Source organism: Ailuropoda melanoleuca, chromosome 6, assembly GCF_002007445.2.
Source record: "Ailuropoda melanoleuca isolate Jingjing chromosome 6, ASM200744v2, whole genome shotgun sequence".
NCBI lineage: Eukaryota > Metazoa > Chordata > Mammalia > Carnivora > Ursidae > Ailuropoda > Ailuropoda melanoleuca.
Window position 1 is genome coordinate 76802010 of NC_048223.1, and position 24447 is coordinate 76826456.

The 24447-nt window shown below is 38.0% G+C and overlaps 1 protein-coding gene across 5 annotated transcripts in view; it reads left to right on the forward strand.

Moving 5' to 3' along the window:
• FAM149B1 (family with sequence similarity 149 member B1) overlaps positions 1-24447 on the forward strand; it is a 75656-nt gene that overhangs the window by 41649 nt on the left and 9560 nt on the right. For 4 of the 5 annotated variants that reach the window (XM_034662675.1, XM_002920388.4, XM_019800920.2 and 1 more), the window contains exons 8-9: positions 21200-21324; positions 23622-23728. In XM_034662675.1, the coding sequence (XP_034518566.1) occupies positions 21200-21324; positions 23622-23728 (232 nt within the window). The remainder of the gene's footprint in view (positions 1-21199; positions 21325-23621; positions 23729-24447) is intronic. The other variant, XM_019800919.2, reaches the window with a different exon arrangement.

The window sequence follows — 24447 nt, forward strand, 5'->3', positions numbered from 1 at the left end:
CAAGGGTGCCAAGACTATTGAATGGGAGAAGAAGTCTCTTCAACAAATGTTTAAGCAACTGGATAGCCACATGGAAAAGAATGAATTTGGAACCTTATTTCACAACACATAAAATATCAACCAAAATGGATCACAAACATACATTTAAGAACTGAAACTATAAAACTCTTAGAAGAAAACATAGGAGTAAATCTTAATGAGCTTGGATTTGGCAGTGGATTCTTAATGACACCAAGACCATAAATAACAACAGAAAAATTGATACACTGGATTTTATCAAAATAAAAAAAACTATGTATCAAAGGGTGTTATCAAAAAAGTGAAGACAACCTACAGAATGGGAGAACATAAGTGCGAATCATACACCTGATAAGAATCTAGCATTCACAATATATAAAGTACAATTCAACAACAAAGGGACAACAGCCCAATTTAAAAATGGGCAAACAACTTGAATAGATATTTCTCCAAAGATTACACACGGCCAATAAGCATATGAAAAGATGTTCAACATCATATTCTTTTGGGAAATATAAGCCAAAACCAAAATCACAATGAAATACCACTTCATACCCATTAGGATGTCTATGTTAAAAAAAAATGACAATAACAAGTACTGGTAAGGGTGTGGAGAAATTGGAAACCTCATACATTGCTGGTGGGAAGGTAAAGTGGTACAACAACTGTATAAATGGTTTGGTAGTTCCTCAAAAAGTTAAACATAAAATTACCCTATGACCCAGCAATTCCATTCAAAGGGTTATAACCAAGAGAACTGAAACCATATCCACACAAAAGCCTGTGCATGAATATTCACAACAGCATTATTTGGAATGGTCAAAAAGTAGAATCAGGGGTGCCTGGCTGGCTCAGTTGGTGGAGCATGTGACCCCTGATCTCAGTGTTGTGAGTTCGAGCCCCATATTGGGCATAGAGATTACTTAAAAATAAAATATTTGTCATATATACAATGGAATAGTACTCAGCTATCAAAAAGAACGATTTCTCAACATTTGCTGCAACATGGACGGCACTGGAGGAGATAATGCTAAGTGAAATAAGTCAAGCAGAGAAAGACAATTATCATATAGTTTCTCTCATCTATGGAACATAAGAACTAGGAAGATCGGTAGGAGAAGAAAGGCATAAAGAAAGGGGGGTAATCAGAAGGGGGAATGAAGCATGAGAGACTATGGACTCTGAGAAACAAACTGAGGGCTTCAGAGGGGAGGGGGTGGGGGAATGGGATAGGCTGGTGATGGGTAGTAAGGAGGGCACGTATTGCATGGTGCACTGGGTGTTATACACAACTAATGAATCATCGAACTTTACATCAAAAACCAGGGATGTACTGTATGGTGACTAACATAATATAATAAAAAAATATTATTATAAAAAAAATTAAAAAGTAGAAACCCAAATGTCCATCAACTTGAATGGAGAAACAAAATTCGGTATATCCAACTGTTATGGACTGAATCGTGTCCTCCTCAGAATTTATATGTTGAAGCCCTAAACTCCAAGGTGACTGTTTGGAAATGGGACCTTTAGGAAGGTAATTAAGGTTAAATGAAGTCATAAGGGTGGAGCCCTAATCGTATAGAGTTGGTATCCTTATAAGAAGAGGAAGACACATCAGAGCTCCCTTTCTGTGCTTGCACAGAAAAGAGGTCATGCAAGGACACAGCTGCCTACAAGCCAGATAGCACCTTGATCTTGGACTTCTAGACTCCAGAACTGTAAGAAAATAAATTTCTGATATTTAAGCCATCCAGTCTGTGGTATTTTGTTATAGCAGGCTAAGTAACTAATATACGATGCAATGTAGTATTATTTGTTCATAAAATAAAGTAATCCTGCATGTTTCAGCATGGATGAACTTTGAAAATATTATGCTAAGTGAAAGAAGCCAGACACATACAGCCATATATTGTATGATTTCATTTGGATGAAATGTCCAGAACAGGCACATTCATAGAGAAAGTAGTTTAGTGGTTGCCAAGGGATAGAGGAAGAAGGGAATTGAGAGGTATGTGGTATTTCTTTGGAGTCATATTTTCAGAAATTAGATAGTGGTGCTGGTTGCACAACATTGTGAATATACTAAAAACCAATTAATTGTATACTGTAAAATGGTTAAAAATGGTGAATTTTATGTTATATGAACTTTATCTCATTAAAAACATTTTTTTAAACTTTCATCCTGTATGTAAATATCTGTTAATGGTTAATTCTTTTTTTTATAGATATGAAAAAATTTTTAATTCAATATATTTATTCTAAAAACAAAAACAAAAAACCAAAAAATGTCCACCCATTTCTCCAGTTCCCCACTCCCTGCCTCTAGCAACCACTTATCTTTTATCTATGAGCTTTATTTTATTTGTTATTCGATTTCATCTACAAGAAAGATCATATGGTATTTTTCTTTCTCTGATTTACTTCACTTAGCATAATGCCCTCAAGGTCACAAATGGAATGATTTCATTCTCTTTTATGACTGAAGAATATTCCATTGTATATATACACCACGATTTTTTTTTTAACCATTCATCTACTGATGGACACTAAGGTTGTTTCCATATCTTGGGTGTTGTAAATGAATTCTGCAGTGAACATGGACATATATCTTTTTGAGTTAGTGCTTTATTTTCTTCAGATAAATACTCCAAGGTGGAATTGTTGGATCATGTGGTAGCTCTATTTTAAATTTTTAAAAAACACTTTATTTTTTTTTAAAGATTTTATTTATTTAAGAGCAAGAGAGAGAGAGAGAGAAAGCACAGGCAGTGGGAGGGTGAGGGGCAGAGGAAGAAGCAGGCTCCCCACTAAGCATGGAGCCCAATGTGGGGCTCAATCCCAGGACCCTGGGATCATGACCCGAGCTGAAGGCAGATGCTTAACCAACTGAGCCACCCAGGTGACCCTATTTTTAATTTTTTAAGACTTTATTTATTTATTTATTTAATTTATTACAGAGAGCGAGTGAGAACTGAGCTGGGAGGAGAAGAAGAAGCAGGTTCCCCTCGAGCAAGGAGCCCAATACAGGGCTCGATCCCAGGACCCTAGGATCATGACCTGAGCCAAAGGCGAACACTTAACCAACTAAGCCATCCAGGCGCCCCTATATTTTTATTTTTTATTTTTTAAAAGATTTTATTTATTTATTTATTTGACAGAGATAGAGACAGCCAGCGAGAGAGGGAACACAAGCAGGGGGAGTGAGAGAGGAAGAAGCAGGCTCATAGCGGAGGAGCCTGATGTGGGGCTTGATCCCATAACGCCGGGATCACGCCCTGAGCCGAAGGCAGACGCTTAACCAGTGTGCCACCCAGGCGCCCCAAGCCCCTATATTTTTAATTTTTTGAGGAACATCCATATTTTTCCCCATAGTGACTACACCAATTTACATTCCCGTGCACAAGGATTCCCTTTCTCCACCTCCTTGCCAACCCTTGTTATCCCTAGACTTTTTGATAATAGCCATTCTGACTGGTATGAGGTGATACCTCATTGTGATTTTGATTTGCATTTCTCTTATGATTAAAGATGTAGAGCATCTTTTGGTGTACTTGTTGGCTATCTGTATTTCCTCTTTGGGAAAATGTCTTGTCTATTCAGATCTTCTGCCCATTTTTAAATTGGATTTTTTTGGCTATGTATATATTTTCATATATTTTGGATATTAGCCCTTTATCAGATAGATGATTTTTGCAGATATTTTCTCCCATGCAATAGGTTGCTTTTTCATTTTGTTGATTTTTCCTTTTGCTATGCAGAAGCTTTTTAGTTTGTTGTTTTATTTTGCTTTCCTTGGTTTTGCTTTCGGCATTAGATTCAAAAAATCATGGCCAAGACCTCTGTCAAGAAGTTTATTTCATATTTTTTTTCTAGGAGTTTTGCGGTTTCAGGTCTTATGTTCAAGTGTTTAATCTATTTTAAATTCGCTTTTGTGTATGGTGTAAGATACTGGTCCAATTTTCCAAAAACTATTTACTGAAGAGACTGTCCTTTGCCCCTTGTGTGTATGTTGTGAATTAATTGAACATACATGCATGTATTTATTTCTAAGTTCTCCGTTCTGTTCTGTTGATCCATGTGTCTATTTTCATGCCAATACCATACTGTTTTAGTTGCTATAGCTATGTATATGCTATATGCTGTAGCTATGTTTGAAATATGGGAGCAAGACATCTCCAGCTTTGTTCTTTCTCAAGATTGTTTGGCTACTTAGGGTCTTTTATGGTTTTGTGCAAATTTTAGGATTGTTTGTCCCATTTCTGTGAAAAAAGCCATTGGAAATTTGGTAGGAATCACATTGAATCTGTATTTGGGGGGGATAGTATGGACATTTTAACAGTATTTATTCTTCTAATCTATGAGCACAGAATATCTTTCCATTTATTTGTGTCTTCTTCAGTTTCTTTCATTAATGTCATTATACAGGTCTCACTGTACAGGTCTTTTACCTCCTTGGTTAAATTTATTCCTGGGGCGCCTGGGTGGCACAGTGGTTAAGCGTCTGCCTTCAGCTCAGGGCGTGATCTCGGCGTTATGGGATCAAGCCCCACATCAGGCTCTTCGGCTATGAGCCTGCTTCTTCCTCTCCCACTCCCCCTGCTTGTGTTCCCTCTCTCGCTGGCTGTCTCTATCTCTGTCGAATAAATAAATAAAATCTTAAAAAAAATTATTCCTAGTTATTTTATTCTTTTTGATGCAATTATAAGTGGGATTTTTTTCTTAATTTCTTTTTTTCTTAATTTCTCCTTCTGATAGTCCCTTATTAGTGTATAAAAATGCAACAGATTCTTGTGTATTGATTTTGTATCCTACAACTTTACCAAATTCATTTGTTAGTTCTAACAGTTTTTGATAGAATCTTTGGGTTTCTATATATGTCATCTGCAAATAGAGTTTTCTTTCTTCTTTCCCAATTTGGATGCCTTTTGTTTCTTTTTCTTGTCTAACTGCTTTGGGTAGGACTTCCAATACTATGTTGAATACAAGTGGTGAAAGTGAACATCCTCGTCTTGTTTCTGATCTTAGAGGAAGCTTTCAGCTTTTCACTGTTGAGCATGATGTTCTCTGTGGGCTTGTCATATATATACTTTATTATGTTGAGGTACATTCTCTCTATACCCACTTTTATGTTGAGGTACATTCTCTCTATACTCTCTATATATACTTTATTATGTTGAGGTACATTCTCTCTGTACCCACTTTTGTCAAGTGCTTTTTCTGCATCTGGAGATTATCATATGATAGTCTTCATTTTGTTAAGGTAGTGTATCACACTGACTGCTTGATGGATGTTGAACCATCCTTGAATTCCTGGATTAATACCACTTAATCATGATGTATCATCCTTTTTAAATTTTTTTGATGTGTTATCCTTTTAATGTATTGTTGAATTTGGTGTGCTAATATATCATTGAGGATTTTTGCATCTATGTTCATCAGGGATATTGGCCTGTACTTTTCTTGTGGCATCTCTGGTTTTGGTTACTAGGGTAATGCTGGCCTCATAAAAAAAAAAAAAAGAGTTTAGAAGAGTTCTTTCCTCTTCAGTTTTTTGGAAGAGTATGGATTGGTATTAATTCTTCTTTGAATATTTGTTATAATTGAGCAGTGAAGCCACCTGGTCCCGAATTTTTGTTTGTTCGAAAGTTTTCTTTTCTTTTTTTTTTTTTAAACTCATTCAGTCTCCTTCACTAGTAACTGGTGTGTTCAGATTTTCTGTTTAATCATGATTCAGTCTTGGTAGGTTGCATGTTTTTTGAAATTTATCCATTCTACTAGGTTATCCAACTTGTTGGCATATTCATAATATTCTCTTATAATTGTTTGTATTTCTGTGGTGTTGGTTGTTATTTCTTCTCTCATTTGTGATTTTATTTGGGTCCTTTCTCTTTTCTTCTTAATACATCTAGGTAGAGGTTTATCAATTTTATTAATTGTTTCAAAGAACGACCTCCTGGTTTTATTGATCTGTTCTACTGGTTTTTTTTGTTTTTTAGTTTCTATGTCACTTATCTCTGCTCTAATGTTTATTATTTAGTAGCATATTATCTAACCTCCATGTATTTGTGGTCTTTCCAAAGTCTCTCTTATGGTTGACTTGTTACATATGTTGTGGTCAGAAAGGTGCATGGTATGATTTCAGTTTTCTTGTATTTGTTGAAGCCTGTTTTATAGCCTAGTATGTGATCTATTCTGGAGAATGTTCCATGTGCACTTTAAAAAATGTGTATTCTGCTGTTTAAGAAGGGAATGTTTTGAATATATCTGTTAAGTCCATCTGGTCCAGTGTGTCATTCAAAGCCATTGTTTCCTTCTTGATTTTCTGTTTAGATGATCTGTCCATTAACATAAGTTAAAGTCCCCTACTATTGTTGTATTATTGATTAGTTCCTTTATGTTTGTAATTGTTTTATGTATTTAGGTACTCCAATGTTGGATGCATAAATATTTACAATTTTTAGATCTTCTTGTTGTATTGTCCCCTTTATTACATGGTGCTCTTGTCTCTTGTTACAGTTTTTGTTTTAAAGTCTAGTTTGCCCAATATAAATATTGCTACTCCAGCTGTCTCTTGAAACCCATTTACATGATAAAATGTTTTTCTCTCCCCTCACTTTCAATCTGCAGGTGTCTTTATGGTCTAAAATTAGTATCTTGTAGGTAGTATATGAATGGGTCTTGCTTTTTATCAAATGACACCCTGTGTCTTTTGATTGGAATGTTTAGTCCGTTTACATTCAAGGTAATTAATAGTTATGTATTTATTGACATTTTGTTACTTGTTTTGTGATCATTTCTGGAACTTTTCTCTGATCCTTTCTTGTCTTTCTCTCTTTCATGTTTTGCTGATTTTCCTTAGTGATATACTTGGATTTTTTTCTCTTTATTCTTTCCATGTTTATTAGTGGTTTTTGATATATGGTTACCATTAGTTTTTTATATAACCTTTTCTGCATAACAGTCTCTATTAAGCTGATGGTCATTTAGGTTTGAACCCTTTCTTTTTCTCCTCTCCTCCCCACATTTTAGATATATGTTATTATATTTTATATCCTTTTTGTGAGTTTCTTGACTGATTTTACAGAACTATTCATGTTTACTGCTTTTGTTTTTCCTGCCTTTATACTGTCACTTTTGGTCTCTCCTTTCTACTCACAGAGTCGCCTTTAATATTTCTTGTGGGGCTGTTTGAGTGGTCACAAACTCCTTCAGTTTTTGTTTGTCTGGGAAACTCTTTATCTCTCCTCTATTCTGAATGATAGCCTTGCTGGATAGAGTATTTTTGGCTGCAGATTTTTTTCCATTCAGCTTTCTGAATATATCATGCCATTTACTTCTGGCTTGCCAAGTTTCTGTTGAAAAATCTACTAGCCTTATGGGTTTTCCCTTGGAAGTTAATGATTTCTTTTGTTTTGCTGCTTTTAAAATTTTTTTGTCACTATATTTTGCTATAATTTAAATACAATATGTCTTGGTATGGGTGTGCTTTTGATGATGATGAGAATTCTCTGTGCCTCCTAAATCAGGATGCCTGTTTCTTTCCCCAGATTAGGGAATTTTTCAGCTATTATTTCTTCAAATGAATTTTCTGCCCGCTTTTGTCTTTTTCTTCTGGGACTCCTATAATACAAACATTATTACATTTGATAGAGTTTCTGAGTTCCCTAAGTCTATTCTCATTATGCATAACTCTCTCTCTTTTGTTTAACTTCATTGCTTTCTATTATTTTGTCCCCTAGGTGATTAATTTGTTCCTCTGCTTCTTCCAGCCTGCTATTCATTGCATCAAGTGTGTTTCTGATCTTGCTTATTGCACTATTCATCTCTGTATGATTTTTTACCTCTTATCTCTATGGTAAAAGTTTCACTAATGTCTTCCATTCTTTTCTCAAGTCCAGTGAGCATCCTTATGATTGTGGCTTTAAATTCTCCATCAGGCATGTTACTTATCTCTGGCCATGACCTTATCTTGTTCTTTCATTTGGGATAAATTCCTGTCTTCTCATTGTGTCTAAGTCTCTGCCTGCTTCTATGTGTCAGAAAAGCCAATTATGTCTCCTGTTTCTGAAAATAATGGCCTTATGAAGAAGAGGTCATGTAGTGCCCAGAGCCTGGTGCTTCAGGGAGTTGGAGAGAAGGCAGGCAAAGACTGTGTCCTGCATATGCTGTCCTATTGTGTTCTGGCTCCTTTATCCTTCCAGCCAGTCATCTGCAGAGGCTTTCCTTTCCTGCTGTGGGCAGTGTTTTGTCCCTGGCCTGAATGTGGTGAGTTTTAATTAGGTATGCCCTGGTCTGCTTGTGAAGTGATACCTGTCACTACTTCCACTGGAACTGATGCCCTGCAAAACTCTCTGGTTGGGAGATGTGGTGTGGGGAGGGATTTGGCTGGTCTTCTGGGGAAGGGGCCTGCTACACTGGGATGAAGTCAGCATGACTGAGAACAGCAGCTCCATTGGAGCACAGGGGTACAGGGCTTAGTGTAAGCAATTAGGTAGCCACTGTCTGCGCTGTGTTGCTTCCTGGAGGTGGCTCTGTGTTTATGCGGAGGGGGCGGTGGTAGTAGGGGAGAAAATGGCACTGGCCAGCTCCTTTATTCTCAGAGATGTGTCTCTGTGAATATTGCCTCAGGGACACACTCCAAAAAGAGCAAATAATCTCCCTACTCTCTGCCCTATGTTTTCTTCAGATTGCTATTTCCACTGTATGCTCCCAGATTCTTTGCCTGCCTTCTCTCCAAGAGAGCAGCACATCCCTCCGGGCTCTATCCCAGCCAAGCCTGCTCAACTCTAAAATTCCAAGCCTTAAACCCCCACTGGTCGCAAGAACTCATGAAATTCAGCCTCTCCCATTTTCCAAGCCAGTGGCTATGGGAAAATGTTCTCCTTGTGCATTACCCTGTGTGCTACTCTTTCTCACCCTTCTCCACATCCATGGCTCCCTCCCATCTGCAGCAGCTGTGATGCGTTTCTCCCCCAAGTCACATCTCCACACTTCCTACCTTCTTTGATGTGACCATTTCTCTCCCTTTAGTTGTAGAGTTTGGTTAGTCTTCATGTCAATTTCTGGGATATTCAGGATGATCTGATGGTTATCCAGTTGTATTCAAGGGACAAGGTGTGCCTGGGGTGCTCCTACTCCACCACCATCTTCCTATCTCTACAGGAAGATTTCTTGACTAATTTTAGGACATGTGCCAGAGAAGCAGAGATGTGTGTCAGCTTTCTCTGGGAACAGAAGTAATTCCAGGCACTATTATCCTTTTCCTTACCCAGCATAGATGGCCAGACACCTGTGGGAGACAGTTCTGACACCTCTATCTATCTTTTTGGTACTACTTCTGCCCCAGAATTGCCCTGCAGTCTCACTCCACCCAAACTGACCAACCTGGCAGTCACCTCCAAAAGCAGCTCCTACCCCACCACACCTGGTAGTCAGCCCTGGCCAGGAACAGCTCACCTACAAAACAATGCCTGCCCCAGGGTGTGAGGAAGCTAATCCCACACACTAGCATGCTGACAGTAGCTGCTGATGGGTCTCTCAGCTAGCCACTCCAGGAGCAAGCTCTGCCCAACACTGCACCTGCAGCAGTCACAGTGGGTCATTGCAGACAGCGGGGCTAAGGGTTAGTCCTACTCACCATTGAGCCTACAATGACTGCAATCAGGTCTCTCAGTGAGCTGCTCAAGAGGCAAACACTGCCCACCAATGTGCCCACAGTAGCCTTGACTCAAGCACAACAAGAGGGTGCAGGCAGCCCACATAAGGGACAACCCTGCAGCACCTGGTTCTGATGACCAGGGTGGATTGCACTACAGAGCACCACAGGATGCCTTCTACATAAGACAACTACTTTCAAAACCAGGCCTACCTAATACATAGAGAAAAACACAGCGTCAGAAAAAATCAGGAGACCAAGGAATGGGTTCTAAATGAAGTAACAAGACAAAACAACAGAGAAAGAGCTAAATGAAATGGAGAGTAAGCAATCTACCTGATAAAAGAGTTCAGGGATACTCACTGGACTTGAGAGAAGAGTGGGGGATAGAAAGGGATAGAAAATATAAAAAAAGAACCAGTCAGACCAAAAAATACAGTAACTAAAGTGAAAAATACACCGGGGTTGGGGGTGCCTGGGTGGCTCAGTTGGTTAAACATCTGACTCTTGATTTTGACTCAGGTCATGATGTCAGGGTTGTGGGATCGAGCCCCACAAGGGCTCTGTGCTGGACATGGAGTCTGCTTAAGATTCTCTCTCTCTCTCTCTCCCTCCTCTCCCTCCCTCTGGAAAAAGAAAAAAAAACTAGAGGGAATCAATAGCAGATTAGAGAATGTAGAAAAATGGTTCAGGGATCTGGAAGACAGGGTGATGGAAAGCAACCAAATTAAGACAGCAAATAGAAAATGAATTTTAAAAAAGGATAGGTTAAGGCACCTCAGTGATAGCACTAAGTGTAATAACATTCACATTGTAGGGGTCCCAGAAGAAGAGAGAAAATTTATTTGAAGAAATGATAGCTGAAAACTTCCCTAACCTTGAGAAGGAAACAGACATTCAGGCCCAGGAATCGCAGAGAACCTTAAACATGATGGACCCAAGAAAGTCCAACCAAGACATATAATAATTAAAATGACAAAAGTTAAATACACAGAGTCTTTTTTTTTAAGATTTTTATTTATTTATTTGACAGAGAGAGAGACAGCCAGTGAGAGAGGGAACACAAGCAGGGGGAGTGGGAGAGGAAGAAGCAGACTCCCAGCAGAGCAGAGAGCCTGATATGGGGCTCGATCCCAGGACCTTGGGATCACGCCCTGAGCCAAAGGCAGACACTTAACGACTGAGCCACCCAGGCGCCCCATAAAGACAGAGAGTCTTAAAGCAGCAAGAGAAAAGGAAACCGTTACATACAAGGAAAATCTCATAAGGCTATCGGCTGATTTTTCAGCAGAAATTTTGCAAGCCAGAAGAATGTGGCATAATATATTCAAAGTGCTGAAATGAAAAACATACAACCAAGAATACATTACCCAGTAAAGTTATCATTCAGCATTGAAAGAGAGATAAAGAATTTCCCAAACAAAAGTTAAAGGAGTTATCACTACTAAACTGGCCTTACAAAGAATGTTAAAGGACCTTTAAGTAGAAACAAAAAGGCCATACCTAGAAGTAAGAAAATTTTGAAAGGAAAAAAAAATTACCATTAAAAGCAAATATACAGTAATGGTAGTAATCAATCACTTATAAAGCTACTATGAAGGTTAAACACAAAAGTAGTAACATGTACTATATCTACAAAAATTAATCAAGATATACAAAATAAAAAGATGTAAAATACATAAAACATGGAGTAAAAATCAAGTGCTTTTAGAATGTGTTCAAACTTAAGCAACCATCAACTTAATATAGACTACTGTATATACATAGGGTGTTATATATGAACCTCATAGTAACCACATTGCAAACCTTTGACGGATCCACACACAAAAAAGAGAGAGGAATCCAAAAATAACAATAGTGGAAGTCATCGAACCACAATGGAAGAGACCAATAAAAGAAAAGAATAGGGAATAATGCAAAAATAACCAGAAAACAGTTAACAAAATGACAGTAATACATACCTATCAATAATTACTTTAAATGCAAATGGGCTAAATGCTCCAATCAAAAGAAATTGGGTGAGTGAAGAAACAAACAAGACCTAATCTTTATGCTGCCTAAAAGAAACTCACTTTAGATATAAGGACACACAGAGAGTAAAGTGAAGGATTGGGGAAAAAATTTCATTCAAATGGAAACCGAAAGAAAGCTGGACTAGTAATACTTAGACAAAATAAACTTTAAAATAGAGATTGTAATAAGAGACAAAGAGAAGCATTATGTAATAAAGGGATCAATCCAACAAAAGAATATAACAATTGTAAATATCTATGCATCCAATATAGAAGCACCTAAATATAAAAGCAAATATTAACAAACATAAAGGGACAAATCGACAGTAATACAATTATAGCAGGGACTTTAATGCCCCATGTACATTATGGATAGATCATTCAGACAGCAGATCAATAAGGAAACTGGCTTTGAATGATACATTATACAAGATGGAGTTAACAGATATATACAGAACCTTCCATCCAAAAAATGGCAGAATACACAAAGAACAAGTACAAATGGAACATTTTCCAAGATGGATCACATGTTAGGCCACAAAACAAGTTTCTATAAATTTAATATTTAAATCATATCAGGGCACCTGGGTGGTTAAGTCAGTTAAGCGTCTGACTCTTGATTTTGGCTCAGCTCATGATCTCAGAGTCCAAGGATCAAACCCCACATCAGCCCCCCCCCCCGCCCCCGCGGGGAGTCTGCTTATCTCCCTCTGCCCTGCCCACACCTCATGCTCACTCCCTCCCTCTCTCACTCTCTAAAATAAACAAATAAATATTTAAATCATATCAAGTATCTTTTCCACCCACAATGGTATGAAATGAGAAATCAGTTACAAGAAAAATACTAGAAGAAATACAAACACATGGAGGATAACAACATACTACCAAACAATGAAAAAAAATCAAAGAGGAAACAAAAAAAATACCTGGAGACAAATGAAAATGGAAACAGGACAGTTCAAAATCTTTGGGACACAGCAAGGGCAGTTTTTTTTTTTTTTTAAAGATTTTTATTTATTTATTTGACAGAGATAGAGACAGCCAGCGATAGAGGGAACGCAAGCAGGGGGAGTGGGAGAGGAAGAAGCAGGCTCATAGCAGAGGAGCCTGACGTGGGGCTCGATCCCAGAACGCCGGGATCACGCCCTGAGCCGAAGGCAGACGCTTAACCGCTGTGCCACCCAGGCGCCCCAGCAAGGGCAGTTCTAAGAAGGAAGGTTACAGCAATACAGAGCTACCCCAAAAACCAAGAAAAGTCTTATTCTAAATTTACACATAAAGGAACTAGAAATAGTAGAACAAAGCCCAGACTTAGCAGAAGGAAGGAAATAATAAAGATCAGGGTGGAAATAAATGAAATAGAGACTAAAAAAAATCATTAGAAAAGATCACTGAAACTAAGAGCTGTTTCTTTGAAAAAATAAAATTGATACACCTTTAGCCAGACTTATCAAGAAAAAAAGAGGACTCAAATAAAATCAGAAATGAAAGAGAACTTATAAACTACATCAGAGAAATATAAGGCTTATAAGAGACTGCTATCAAAAATTATATACCAATAAATTGGACAATTTACAAGAAATGGGTAAATTTCTGGACACACACAATTCTCTAAGACTGAGTGAGGAAGAAATAGAAAATCTAAACAGATCAATTACTAGTAACAAAATTTTGAATTGGTAATAAAAAAACTCCCAAGATGGGGTGCCTCGGTGACTCAGTCGGTTAAGCGTCCGACTCTTGATTTCAGCTCAGGTAATGACCTCAGGATTCTGAGATCCAGCCCCACATAGGGCTCCATGCTCAGTGGGGAGTCTGCTCCAGATTCTCTCTCTCCCTCCCCCTGCCCTTCCTCCCACTTGTGCTCTCTCTCTAAAATAAATAAATCTTAAAAAATTAAAAAAAAAAACAATAAAGAGCAGATCTCTAAAACAAAACAAAAAACTCCCAAGAAAAGTCCGGGACATGATGCTTCACAGGTGAATTCTAGCTAACATGTAAAGACAAGTTAAAACCTATCCCTATGAAGACACCTAAGTGGCTCAGTCAGTTGAGCACCTGACTCTTGATTTTGGCTCAGGTCATGATCTCAAGGTCATGGGCTCAAACCCCACATCAAGCTCTACACTGGGCATGGAGCCCACTTGGGATTCTCTCTCTCCCTCTTCCTCCCCCCTTCCACGCTGCTCGCTCACTCTTTCTCTCTCATTAAAAAAAAAAAACAAAAACAAAAAAACCAAACCAAACCAAACCAAAAAAACCCACAAAAAAAACTATCCCCCCTCAAACTACCCCGAAAAATAGAAGAGGAAGGAATCCTTCCAAGTTCATTCTATGAGATCAGGATTATCCTGATACCAAAATAAGACAAAGACAGTACCCAAAAAATAAGATTACAAACTAATATCCCTGATGAACATAGATGCAAAAATCTTCAGCAAATATTAGCAAAAAGAACTTAAAATTACATTGAAAGAGGGGTGCCTGGGTGGCTCAGTCGGGTAAGCATCCAACTCTTGATTTAAGCTCAGGTCATGATCTCAAGGTCGTGAGATCGAGCCCTATGTTGGGCTCCATGCTCAGCAGAGAATCTGCTTGAGATTCTCTCCCTCTCTCTCTGCCCCTCCCCTAGCTTGTATTATCTCTCTCTCTCAAATAAATAAATAAATCTTTAAGAAAATACATTAAAAGAATCATTCACCAAGATCAAGTGGGATTTATTCCAATGATGCAAGAATGGTTCAACATCCACAAATCAATGTGGATTCTGACAAAACAAAGGATAAAAATCACATGATCATCTCAATAGATAAAGAAAAAGCATTTGACAAAATCCAACATCCAGTCATAATAAAAGCTCTCAACAAAGTGGGCAGAGTAGAAACATACCTCAACAAAATAAAGACCATATACGTCAAATTCACAGCTAACATCATACTCAATGGTGAAAATATGAAAGCTTTCCCTCTAAGATCAGAAACAAGACAAAGATGTCCACTCTCACCACTGTATTTAACATAGTACTGGAAGTCCTAGCCACAGCAATCAGACAAGGGTAAAAAAGGCATCCAAATTGGAAAGGAAGAAGGAAAACTGTTGTATCTGCAGATGACATACTACAAAAAACCCCCAAAATCAGAAACCTAAAGACTCCAGCAAAAGCCTGTTAGAACAAATGAATTGAGTAAAGTTGCAAGATACAAAATCAATATACAGAAATCTGTTACATTTCTATACACTAATAACAAAACAGCAGAATGAGAAATTAGGAAAATATTTCCATTTACATAAAAAAATAACAGGAAAAATTTAGTGATGGAGCTTATATTCTGAAAAGTATGATATTATGAAGGAAGTTGAAGATGACTCACATATATGGAAAGGTTATACCATGCTCATGGATCCGAAGAATTAATTTTGTTAAAACATCCAATTATGCAAAGTAATCTTCAAATTCAATGCAATCCCTATAAAAAAACTAGTAGCATTATTCATAGAACTAGAATGAAAAATTCTAAAATTTGCATGGAACCACAGAAAGCCCTGAATATCCCATATAATCCTGAGAAAGAAGAACAGGGTTGGAGGTGTCACAATCTTAGAATTCAAACTATACTATAAAGCTGCAGTAATCAAAACAGCATAGTACTGTCACAAAAACAGACACACAGATCAATGAAACAGAATTAAGAACCCAGAAATAAGACCATGTTTATATGGTCAGTTAATTTACGACAAAGGAGACAAGAATGTACAATGTGGAAAAGACAGTCTCTTCAATAAACGGTGTTGGAAAAACTGGACAGCTATATGTGAAAGATTGAAACAGACCACTTATGGCATACACAAAAATAAACTCAAAATGGATTAAAGACTTAATTATAAGACTGAAATCATAAAACTCCTAAAAAGAAAATACAGGCAGTAAACTCATGGACATCAGCCTTAGCAATATTTTTGGATATGTCTCCCCAAGAAGGAAAACAAAAGCAAAAACAACTGGGACTCTATCAAACTAAGAAGCTTTTGCATGCACAGTGAAGGAAATGATAAAAAGGAGGAAAACAAAGGCAAAAATAAAAAACTGAAACTATATCAAACTAAGAAGCTTTTGCAGTAAAGGAAGTCATTTAAAAAAAATGAAAAGGCAACCGACTGAATGGGAGAAGATATTAGTAAATGATATTCAGTAAGAGATTAATATCTGAAATATATAATGAACTCACACAACTCAACACCAAACGATGTTAAAAATGGGCAGAGGACCTGAATAAACATTTTTCCAAAGAAGACATACTAATGGCTAATAGACACATGAAAAGATGCTCAACATCACTAATCATCAGGAAAATGCAAATGAAAATCACAATGAGACCTCACACCAGTCAGATGGCTAATAACAAAAAGACAAGAACTGGGGTATTTGTCTGGCTCAGTCAGTAGAGCATGTGACTCTTGATCTTAGGGTCATGAGTTCAAGCCCTATGTTGGCCATAGAGCTTACTTAAAAAAAAAAAAATAATAATAATAAAAAGACAAGAGGGGCGCCTGGGTAGCGCAGTCGTTAAGCGCCTGCCTTTGGCTCAGGGCATGATCCCGGTGTTCCGGAATCGAGTCCAGCATCGGGCTCCTCCGCTGGGAGCCTGCTTCTTCCTCTCCCACTCCCCCTGCTGTGTTCCCTCTCTCGCTGGCTGTCACACAAATAAATAAAATCTTAAAAAAAAAAAAGACAAGAAATAAGATGTGTTGACAAGGATGTGGAAAAAAGGGAACGCTTATGCACTGTTGGTGAGAATGTAAATTGATGTAGTCACTAGAAAAGAGTATGGAGTTTCCTCAAAAAATTAAAAATTGAGGGGCACCTGGGTGGTGCAGTCATTAAGCATCTGCCTTCGGCTCAGGGCGTGATCCCGGCATTCTGGGATCGAGCCCCGCATCAGGCTCCTCTGCTGGGAGCCTTCTTCTTCCTCTCCCACTCCCCCTGCTTGTGTTCCCTCTCGCTGGCTGTCTCTCTCTCTCTGTCAAATAAATAAATAAAATCTTTTTTAAAAAATTAAAAATTGAGTACCATATGATCCAGTCATTTTACTTCTGGAGATTTAGTGAAAGAAAACAAATACCTAATTTGAAAAGATATAAGAACCCCTATGTTTATTGAAGCATTATTTATTTACAACAGCCAAGACATGGAAGCAGCCTAAGTGTCCACTGATAGATGAATGGGTAAAGATGTGGTATATATGCACAATGGAGTACTACTCAGCCATAAAACATGAAATTTTGCCATTCCCAACAACATAGATGGTCCTCAGAAGTATTATGCTCAGTGAAATAAGATAGAAAAATACAAATACCATGATTTCACTTATACATGTAATCTAAAAAACAAAGGAACAAATATGAAAAACAGAAACAAACTCATACAGAACAAACTAGTTGTTGCCAGAAGGGAGTGTGGGGGGTGATAGGTGAAACAGGTGAAGGGGAATAAGAGGTACAAACTGCTAGTTCTAAAATAAGTAAGTCACTTGGATGAAAAGTATAGCATAGGGAATATAGTCAATAATATCGTAATAACTTTGTATGGTCAGAGATCGTAGCTACAGTTATCGTGGCAAGCATTTTGAAATGTACATAATTGTCAAATCATTGTGCTGTACGCCTGAAACTAATGTTAAATAGGTTTCAATTTAAAAAAATGAATTCACATGTATGACCAGAACCCAGACCAAGAACAGAATATTACCAACACTTCATAAGCCCCTCTCATGCTTTCCCTCAGTCACTTACTAAACTCCTACACCCCCAAGAGTAACCCTATCCTAACTTGTAACAATGGATTCCTATAGTATATACCATTTTGCATCTGTCTTTTGTTTAAAAAGACATTGTTAGATCAACATTGTTAGATTCAACTGTTTTGCTTGGAATAATAGTTTCATTGTTATATCATATTCTATTGTATGACTATATCACATTTTACTGTTGATGGCTATTTGAGTAGTTTGCAGTTATGTTTGCCAGCATATGGTGTTGTCAGGAATGTTCTTGTACATGTCTTCTGGTGAACATATGTACTAGATACATAAGAGTAGCACTGCTGGGTCATAAGATATGGTATTCCAACTTCAGTGGGGACTGTCAAAAAACTTAGGTCATGATCTCAGGATTGTGGGATTGAGTCCCACGTGGAGCTCTGTGCTCAGTGGGGAGTCTGCTTGGGATTCTTTCTCTCCCTCTCCCTCCCCACCCCCCACTCTCTCTCTCTCTCAAATAAATAAATCTTTAAAATAAATAAATAAAGCTGGAATTGGAAAGCAGAACTAACACCCTTGAAAAACTAACTGGTTTAGGGGCACCTGGGTGGCTTAGTTGGTTAAGTGGCTGCCTCCGGCTCAGTTCATGATCCCAGGGTCCTGGGATCGAGCTCCGCATCAGGCTCCCTGCTCAGTGGGGAGTCTGCTTCTCCCCTTCCCTCTGCCTGCCACTCCCCCTGCCTGTGCTCTCTCTCTCTGTGTCAAATAAGTATATAAAATCTTTTAAAAAAAAACTAACTGGTTTATATTATATGAGCTTAAACTTTTGGAAATAACAGATAAATGATAAAGTCCATGGTTATATCCAAACTGCAGTAATAATAAACACTGGTGATAAAGGAACTCTTTCAATTTTCAGTATCAAGTCTGACATATCAGAGAAAACTTTCATTTCAACTTTCATAATTTACCAATGTTGGGCCGTAAATTAATAATATCCTTTTAGTTTATTTTTCTGTGCATCCATAAATGTAGGTTATTTCATTATATTATTTGATTTTGAAACTTAAAGTCTAAAAAAAATGATCTTGAAATGCAGCTGGAGGATCTCTAAGTGGTTTAGTGGACTGATTGTTTAGTGAGTTGACCCCCAAAAGAGTCGTCACCAAACTTTGTGTATAAAAGATCCAGGTTGTACTATTTCAGTCTTTGCCAGCCATCCAGTCCGTTGCAATTACTCATCTCTGCCCTTGAAAGCGGCCACAACAATATGCAAATGAGTGAATGTGGTTGCATACACACCTATGTGCTCAGTGTATATGTTCACTAAAACATACTTAAAAATGTCCATAATAGCACCACATGCTGGAAAATATAAACTTGCAACTACCCAAATGTCCCTCAACAGTACAGTGTTTTACATTCATACAAGAGAGTATTACACAGCAATGAAAATTTTGAAAGTACTGTTGCAACTTTATTTACAAAAACTAGCAATGGTAATGGGCATGAGATTTCCCTTTGAGGTGATGAAAAAGTTATGGAACTAGTGGTGATGACTGCATGTTATGCATGTACTTAATGCCACTGACTTGTACACTTTAAAATGGTTAAAATGGTAAACTTTATGTTATGCATGTTTTACTGCAATAAGATAAACAGGTAATGGATCATATTTGGCCCATGCATGGGCCATAGTTAGCCACCCCTGCTCTAAAATGTATCCCCATGAGAAGTCATATACTATAGTGGTTAAAAGTAGTTTGTTACTAGACAAGCTGGATTTGAGCTCTGGCTCTGACACTAACTTTATACCCTATGCAAGTTTCTTAAGCTCACCGTGATTCAGGGTTTTTTTTACATCTATAAAACAATATAGTACTAATATAGGGTTGTGTAAAGAATAAATGAGTTACATTAAATTAAAGCATAAACAGTGGTTCCTAGAATATGTAACAGTGTAATAAATGTTAGGTGTTATCATTACTTTTTAAAAATAACATCTTGAAGTATGAAAAGAGAACTCTTGGATTTTTGGCTCTGGTGTGGACCAGTTGGTTAGTCGCTCTCAGAGTCAAACTGTGGGCACTGGTACAAAGTTATCCCTACTACTAAAGCAACTTTTTCTACCCCTACATGAGAAACAAAACCACACTACACAGGATCATGTGACAACTTGTGGTATTTTAAGGTTTGTGAACAGTAACCCAAAACTATATAAAACACTAAGAAAATATAAACATTTTTGTAACTTACTTTTATGGTCTTTAAACTTTTTTTTTTTTTTTTTTTTAAAGATTTTATTTATTTATTTGACAGAGAGACAGCCAGCGAGAGAGGGAACACAAGCAGGGGGAGTGGGAGAGGAAGAAGCAGGCTCATAGCAGAGCAGCCTGATGTGGGGCTCGATCCCACAACGCCGGGATCACGCCCTGAGCCGAAGGCAGACGCCCAACCGCTGTGCCACCCAGGCGCCCCTGGTCTTTAAACTTTTAATCAGGCCAGTTTTAAAATCCAAATTATGAAAAGATATTTTAAAATAAAAATTGATAATAATATAATTAATTAAAATGAATAATTATTTTTACTATTAACCCTAATTTGCTAATGGGAAAACAAGCTTCAGTGGACATTTTTGTCAAGAAAAGATATACTTTCTCTGAATGAAGGCACAGTACACTGTAAACCAAGTGATGATAATGGAAGTGATTTAGAAATCATGAATACCCAGAGTGCATATTAATTCTACTCAGAAACCTGATTCCTCATCTTGAGTTGAGATTTGGAACCATAATTGATGGTAAGAAGTGCTAAAATCCCTAAATCCAGTGTTTTGCCATTATGATCAATGATGCTATAAGCGATCTTAAGCATTTCTCTCAGTACACATGTGCAAAATTTCCTACAGGGTATATACAAAGGAACAGAGTGGCTGGGTCATACGGAATACACATCTTCAATTACTACATCACACCAAATTATCCAACATGATTGTGCCAGTTCTATATGCCCACTCACAGTTCCTGTATTGATAGTCTTACCAGTATACTGATCAATGTTTAATTGTCAATGTCTAAAAGGATGTTTCACTGTGATTTTGTCCATTTTAAAAATTAAGGTATAATTTACATACAGTAAAATTAACTTTTTAGAGTACAGTTCATATTTTTCATCTCCTTTCCTCTGCACTGAATTCAGAATTATTTCTTCACATCTTTTTCTTCCAGTTCACTGTCTCCTGCAGTAGCTAATATGTTAATTTTGTTCTTAATTTTAGCAATTTTAGGCTCTCCTTTGTAGTTTTTTTTTTCCTTTCCAAATCTGCTTGGCTATTTAAATTTTAATTCATTAAAATTAACTAAAATTTAAAAATCTGTTGCTCAGTAACACTAGCCAGACTTTAAGGGCTCTAAAGCCACGTGTAGCCAGAAGCCATTATATTAGATAGTGCATGTGTAAAACATTTCCACCAACTCCAAGTGTTCTATTGGATAGCTATGCTCTAGAGATCATTTTTCCTTCTGCCAGGTACCAATAGGCATCATCAGCCTGGGAAACCACTTTAAACTAACTTCTTAAGGGTTTTTATTGTTGTTGTTGTTGTTGTTTTTAAACATGCAGATGGTTTGAAACTGGGCTGCAAAAATGAGTGAAGCCTAGCTTGAGATTAGAAATTCTTGGGGAAGATTTTTTTTCACTGTTTTGCTGTGGGTCTGAAGATATCCATGGATAATAGATTCTATTCCTTTGCTCAGATGATGAGAGTAATGTTGCAATCACCAGACCAGCTTCAGAAAGCCCCTGTGTGCTGAGTGAACCACAACCTTTGGTCTTACCTCGAGTGCCACAGTCGAAGGTGCCGTCCATCACCTCAAATCCAGTAAGCCCCACACAGGAATGTACTGAAGAACCTAGGACTGTTCTTGCCAGAAGAAGCTTGTTCAGAGTTTTTTGCCTTAATTTTATTATTTATGACTCAATTTTTTTCAGTAAAGTTATGTGTTTATCATCATAATCCAGTGACTCTCTGCATTGATAAATCTAAGTTTAAAAAATTAATAGTGGGACACCTGGGTGCCTCAGTCAGTTAAGTGTCCCTCTCTTGATTTCAGCTCAGGTCATGATCTCAGGGCTGTGACATCAAGTTCTATGGCAGGTTCTGCGCTGGCCGTGGAGCCTGCTTATGATTCTCTGTGCACCTCCCCCCGCCCGACCCCTCTCCTTCCTCCAGCTCTCCCTTGAATGTACACACATGTGCTCTAAAAGAAATTTAAAAAAAATTAATAGCAAACTAGGGTTGATAATTTTCAATCAGGTCTTTTTTTTTTTAAACAGATGGCTTTTTTTTTTTTTTAAGATTTTATTTTTTTATCAGAGAGAGCACAAGCAGGGGGAGCAGCAGGTAGAGGAAGAAGCAGGCTCCCTGCTAAGCAAGGAGCCCAACGTGGGACTTGATCCCAGGACACCTGGGATCAAGACCCCAGCTGAAGGCATATACTTAACTGACTGAGCCACTGAGGTGTCCCTCTTTTTTTCTTAATTTACCTATTTGAGAGAGAGAGAGAGCACAAGCAGGAACACAGGGAAAGGGAGAAGCAGGCTCCTCACTGAGCAGGGAGCCTGATGCAGGGCTCCATCCCAGGACCCTGGGATCATGACCTGAGCCGAAGGCAGACGCTTAACAGCTGAGCCACCCAGGCGCCCCTCATTCAGCTCTTTTTTAAAGTCATCCATAAGTTACGCAATGTAGAATCAGCTATGTGGTCAGCCTCAGTCTATTTGGGGAAGAATAAAGGCTATGACAGAAAGGGGGACCAAAGGCTATGACAGAAGGGGGGACCAATCTCAAATGTTCTGTGGCCTTAACATCCTATCCTTTCAATTTCTCCATTTGACTCCCTTTTCTTTAATCTCAGCCTACCTGGTTTTTATTTTTGATATTTGAATCTGTTGACTTTTGCCTTTTGGGTGTTTAGTACTGGTTAATAACTGAGGTGTAAAAGGCAAACTAAAGTAAGGAAGAAGTGGGCCCCATGAAGTCTGTGGACAAGCACAAACATGGCCATTTCTTGCAGAAGGCTGATGAGCCTGGTCTCATCCCTGTGTAATGATTTATTTAGTCCCGGTTTCTACATGATAGTTTCCCAGTGTTACTTGTGGCAAAACAAACAAACAAACAAACAAACAAACAAACAAACAGGGGGTTAAGGGAATTCTAATTCTTGAGCCATGCTCATCAACCTGGGCTTTACTACCAGACCTAGCATTTGCTTTGGTGGTACACTGGCCTGATATTGTGCTACTGGATTTATAAATGGGTTATTCAAAAATAAAATCAGCAAGGCCCATCCATGTCTTATCACACTGGATTATTAACCAGGTGAACTAATGTTCCTTTGGTGGTAACAAAATGCTTCTAACATGCTGAAGTGGTCTGACTATGGGTTAGGTAGCCTAAGTTATGAATAATTAACTTAAATGTTTCTGGCTGTTAATGACCAAAGGAAAGAGAAGCATTAATTCAAATATTCCTGAGAGAAAGTAGGAGGAAAATGCATGCTAGGCATAGGAGATGACCAGAAAGGGCACTGAACTGATGACTGACAGAGAAAATCAACAGCACTCCAAGATGGCAATGTCAGTCCACGGAAGATTAAATCCTGCTAACACTAGAACTCTTGCTAATAGTCTTCAGAATTTAGGTTATGACTGATAGCTGACTGCTCCAAGGGTAGTGAAAGAGAAAGGATTAGTTTGTGCAGAGGGTAGATTGTTGGATGGTGAAGAGATTCTGTCAGCGTTTACTCTTAATTTTTTCTATATTTATTCCATATTTTTTCTTCTTAGGTTTTCTTTTCTAATGTTATGTAAATAACGATAGTAATGAAGTTCTTGCTCCCCTATCAGAGTGGCTGTTAATTCCTTTCATGTCAGTTGATCAGGTTTCCCCTACCTGCTGTCATTTAGAAGTGAAGAGAAAGGGAGTCTGACTTGTCATCTTGACAGTGGACTTCGGGCCCCAGTTGGGCTACTGGCCAAAGACATTACAAAAGTTAAGGCATAGGAGAAAAATGTACAGATGATCTAATTTGAGAATATTAACTTTTGGCAAAGTTGGGAAACCCAACAACTGTCTTCACCAACCAGTAACAAGTGACATTTTCTTTGGACATACAGATGAATCTCTGTCAAGCAGCAAGTGGTCATCAGCCAAATGTGAATGGTCTCTTGGTTCATGGGATGCCTCTACAGCCAAGAAATCTCTCCCTAATGGACAAGCTACTGTAAGAAGTGTAAAATTTTAATAGACTCTAGAATTTACATAGATCACTGAGAAATGAAAACTAAATCAGTCAATCATCATGCATATATTGAGTACCTACCAAGCAACCAGAGAGACATCTGGGGAGTAAAAACATCTAAGGGAAATGGTTTCCACCCTCAAGGAGCTGATAATGTAACTGGAAAGAGAACACACACGGGTAAAAAGAGACTTAACCATATAGGGCATTTTTGTGACTGAATGTCAAGTGTGTGGCACCCAGAGTGAATGCATGACAGTCCCAAAGAAGGGAGGCATTTGGGTGGGTAACTATAGTATGAATTTTTCCTTCAAAGATGGGAGTTTGGATCAGGAGAGAAGAGGAACAAAACTATATTCTAGGTGGGAGGAGTGATGTGGGAAAAGGTCTGGAGACAAAAAATACAAACTATTTAGAAGGGAAAGCAGGCCAATTTTGCTATAATAAGAAAAGGAATAGGTCAGAATTTTAATGCTTCTGACTAAAGATCACCGACAATCTTCCAGAATTAAAATAGATCATGGTGTGATTAGTGGGGAAGACTATGAAATTAATTAAGGTTGGGACCAGAGTGGACGGTTTTGAATGCCATGTTTTTGAGATCCATTCACGTTGTTGCAAGTGACCTTTTCTTTTATTGCCAAGTAATATTCTATAGTAAGAATATACCACAATTTGTTTTCCATTCTCCTGTTAAAATA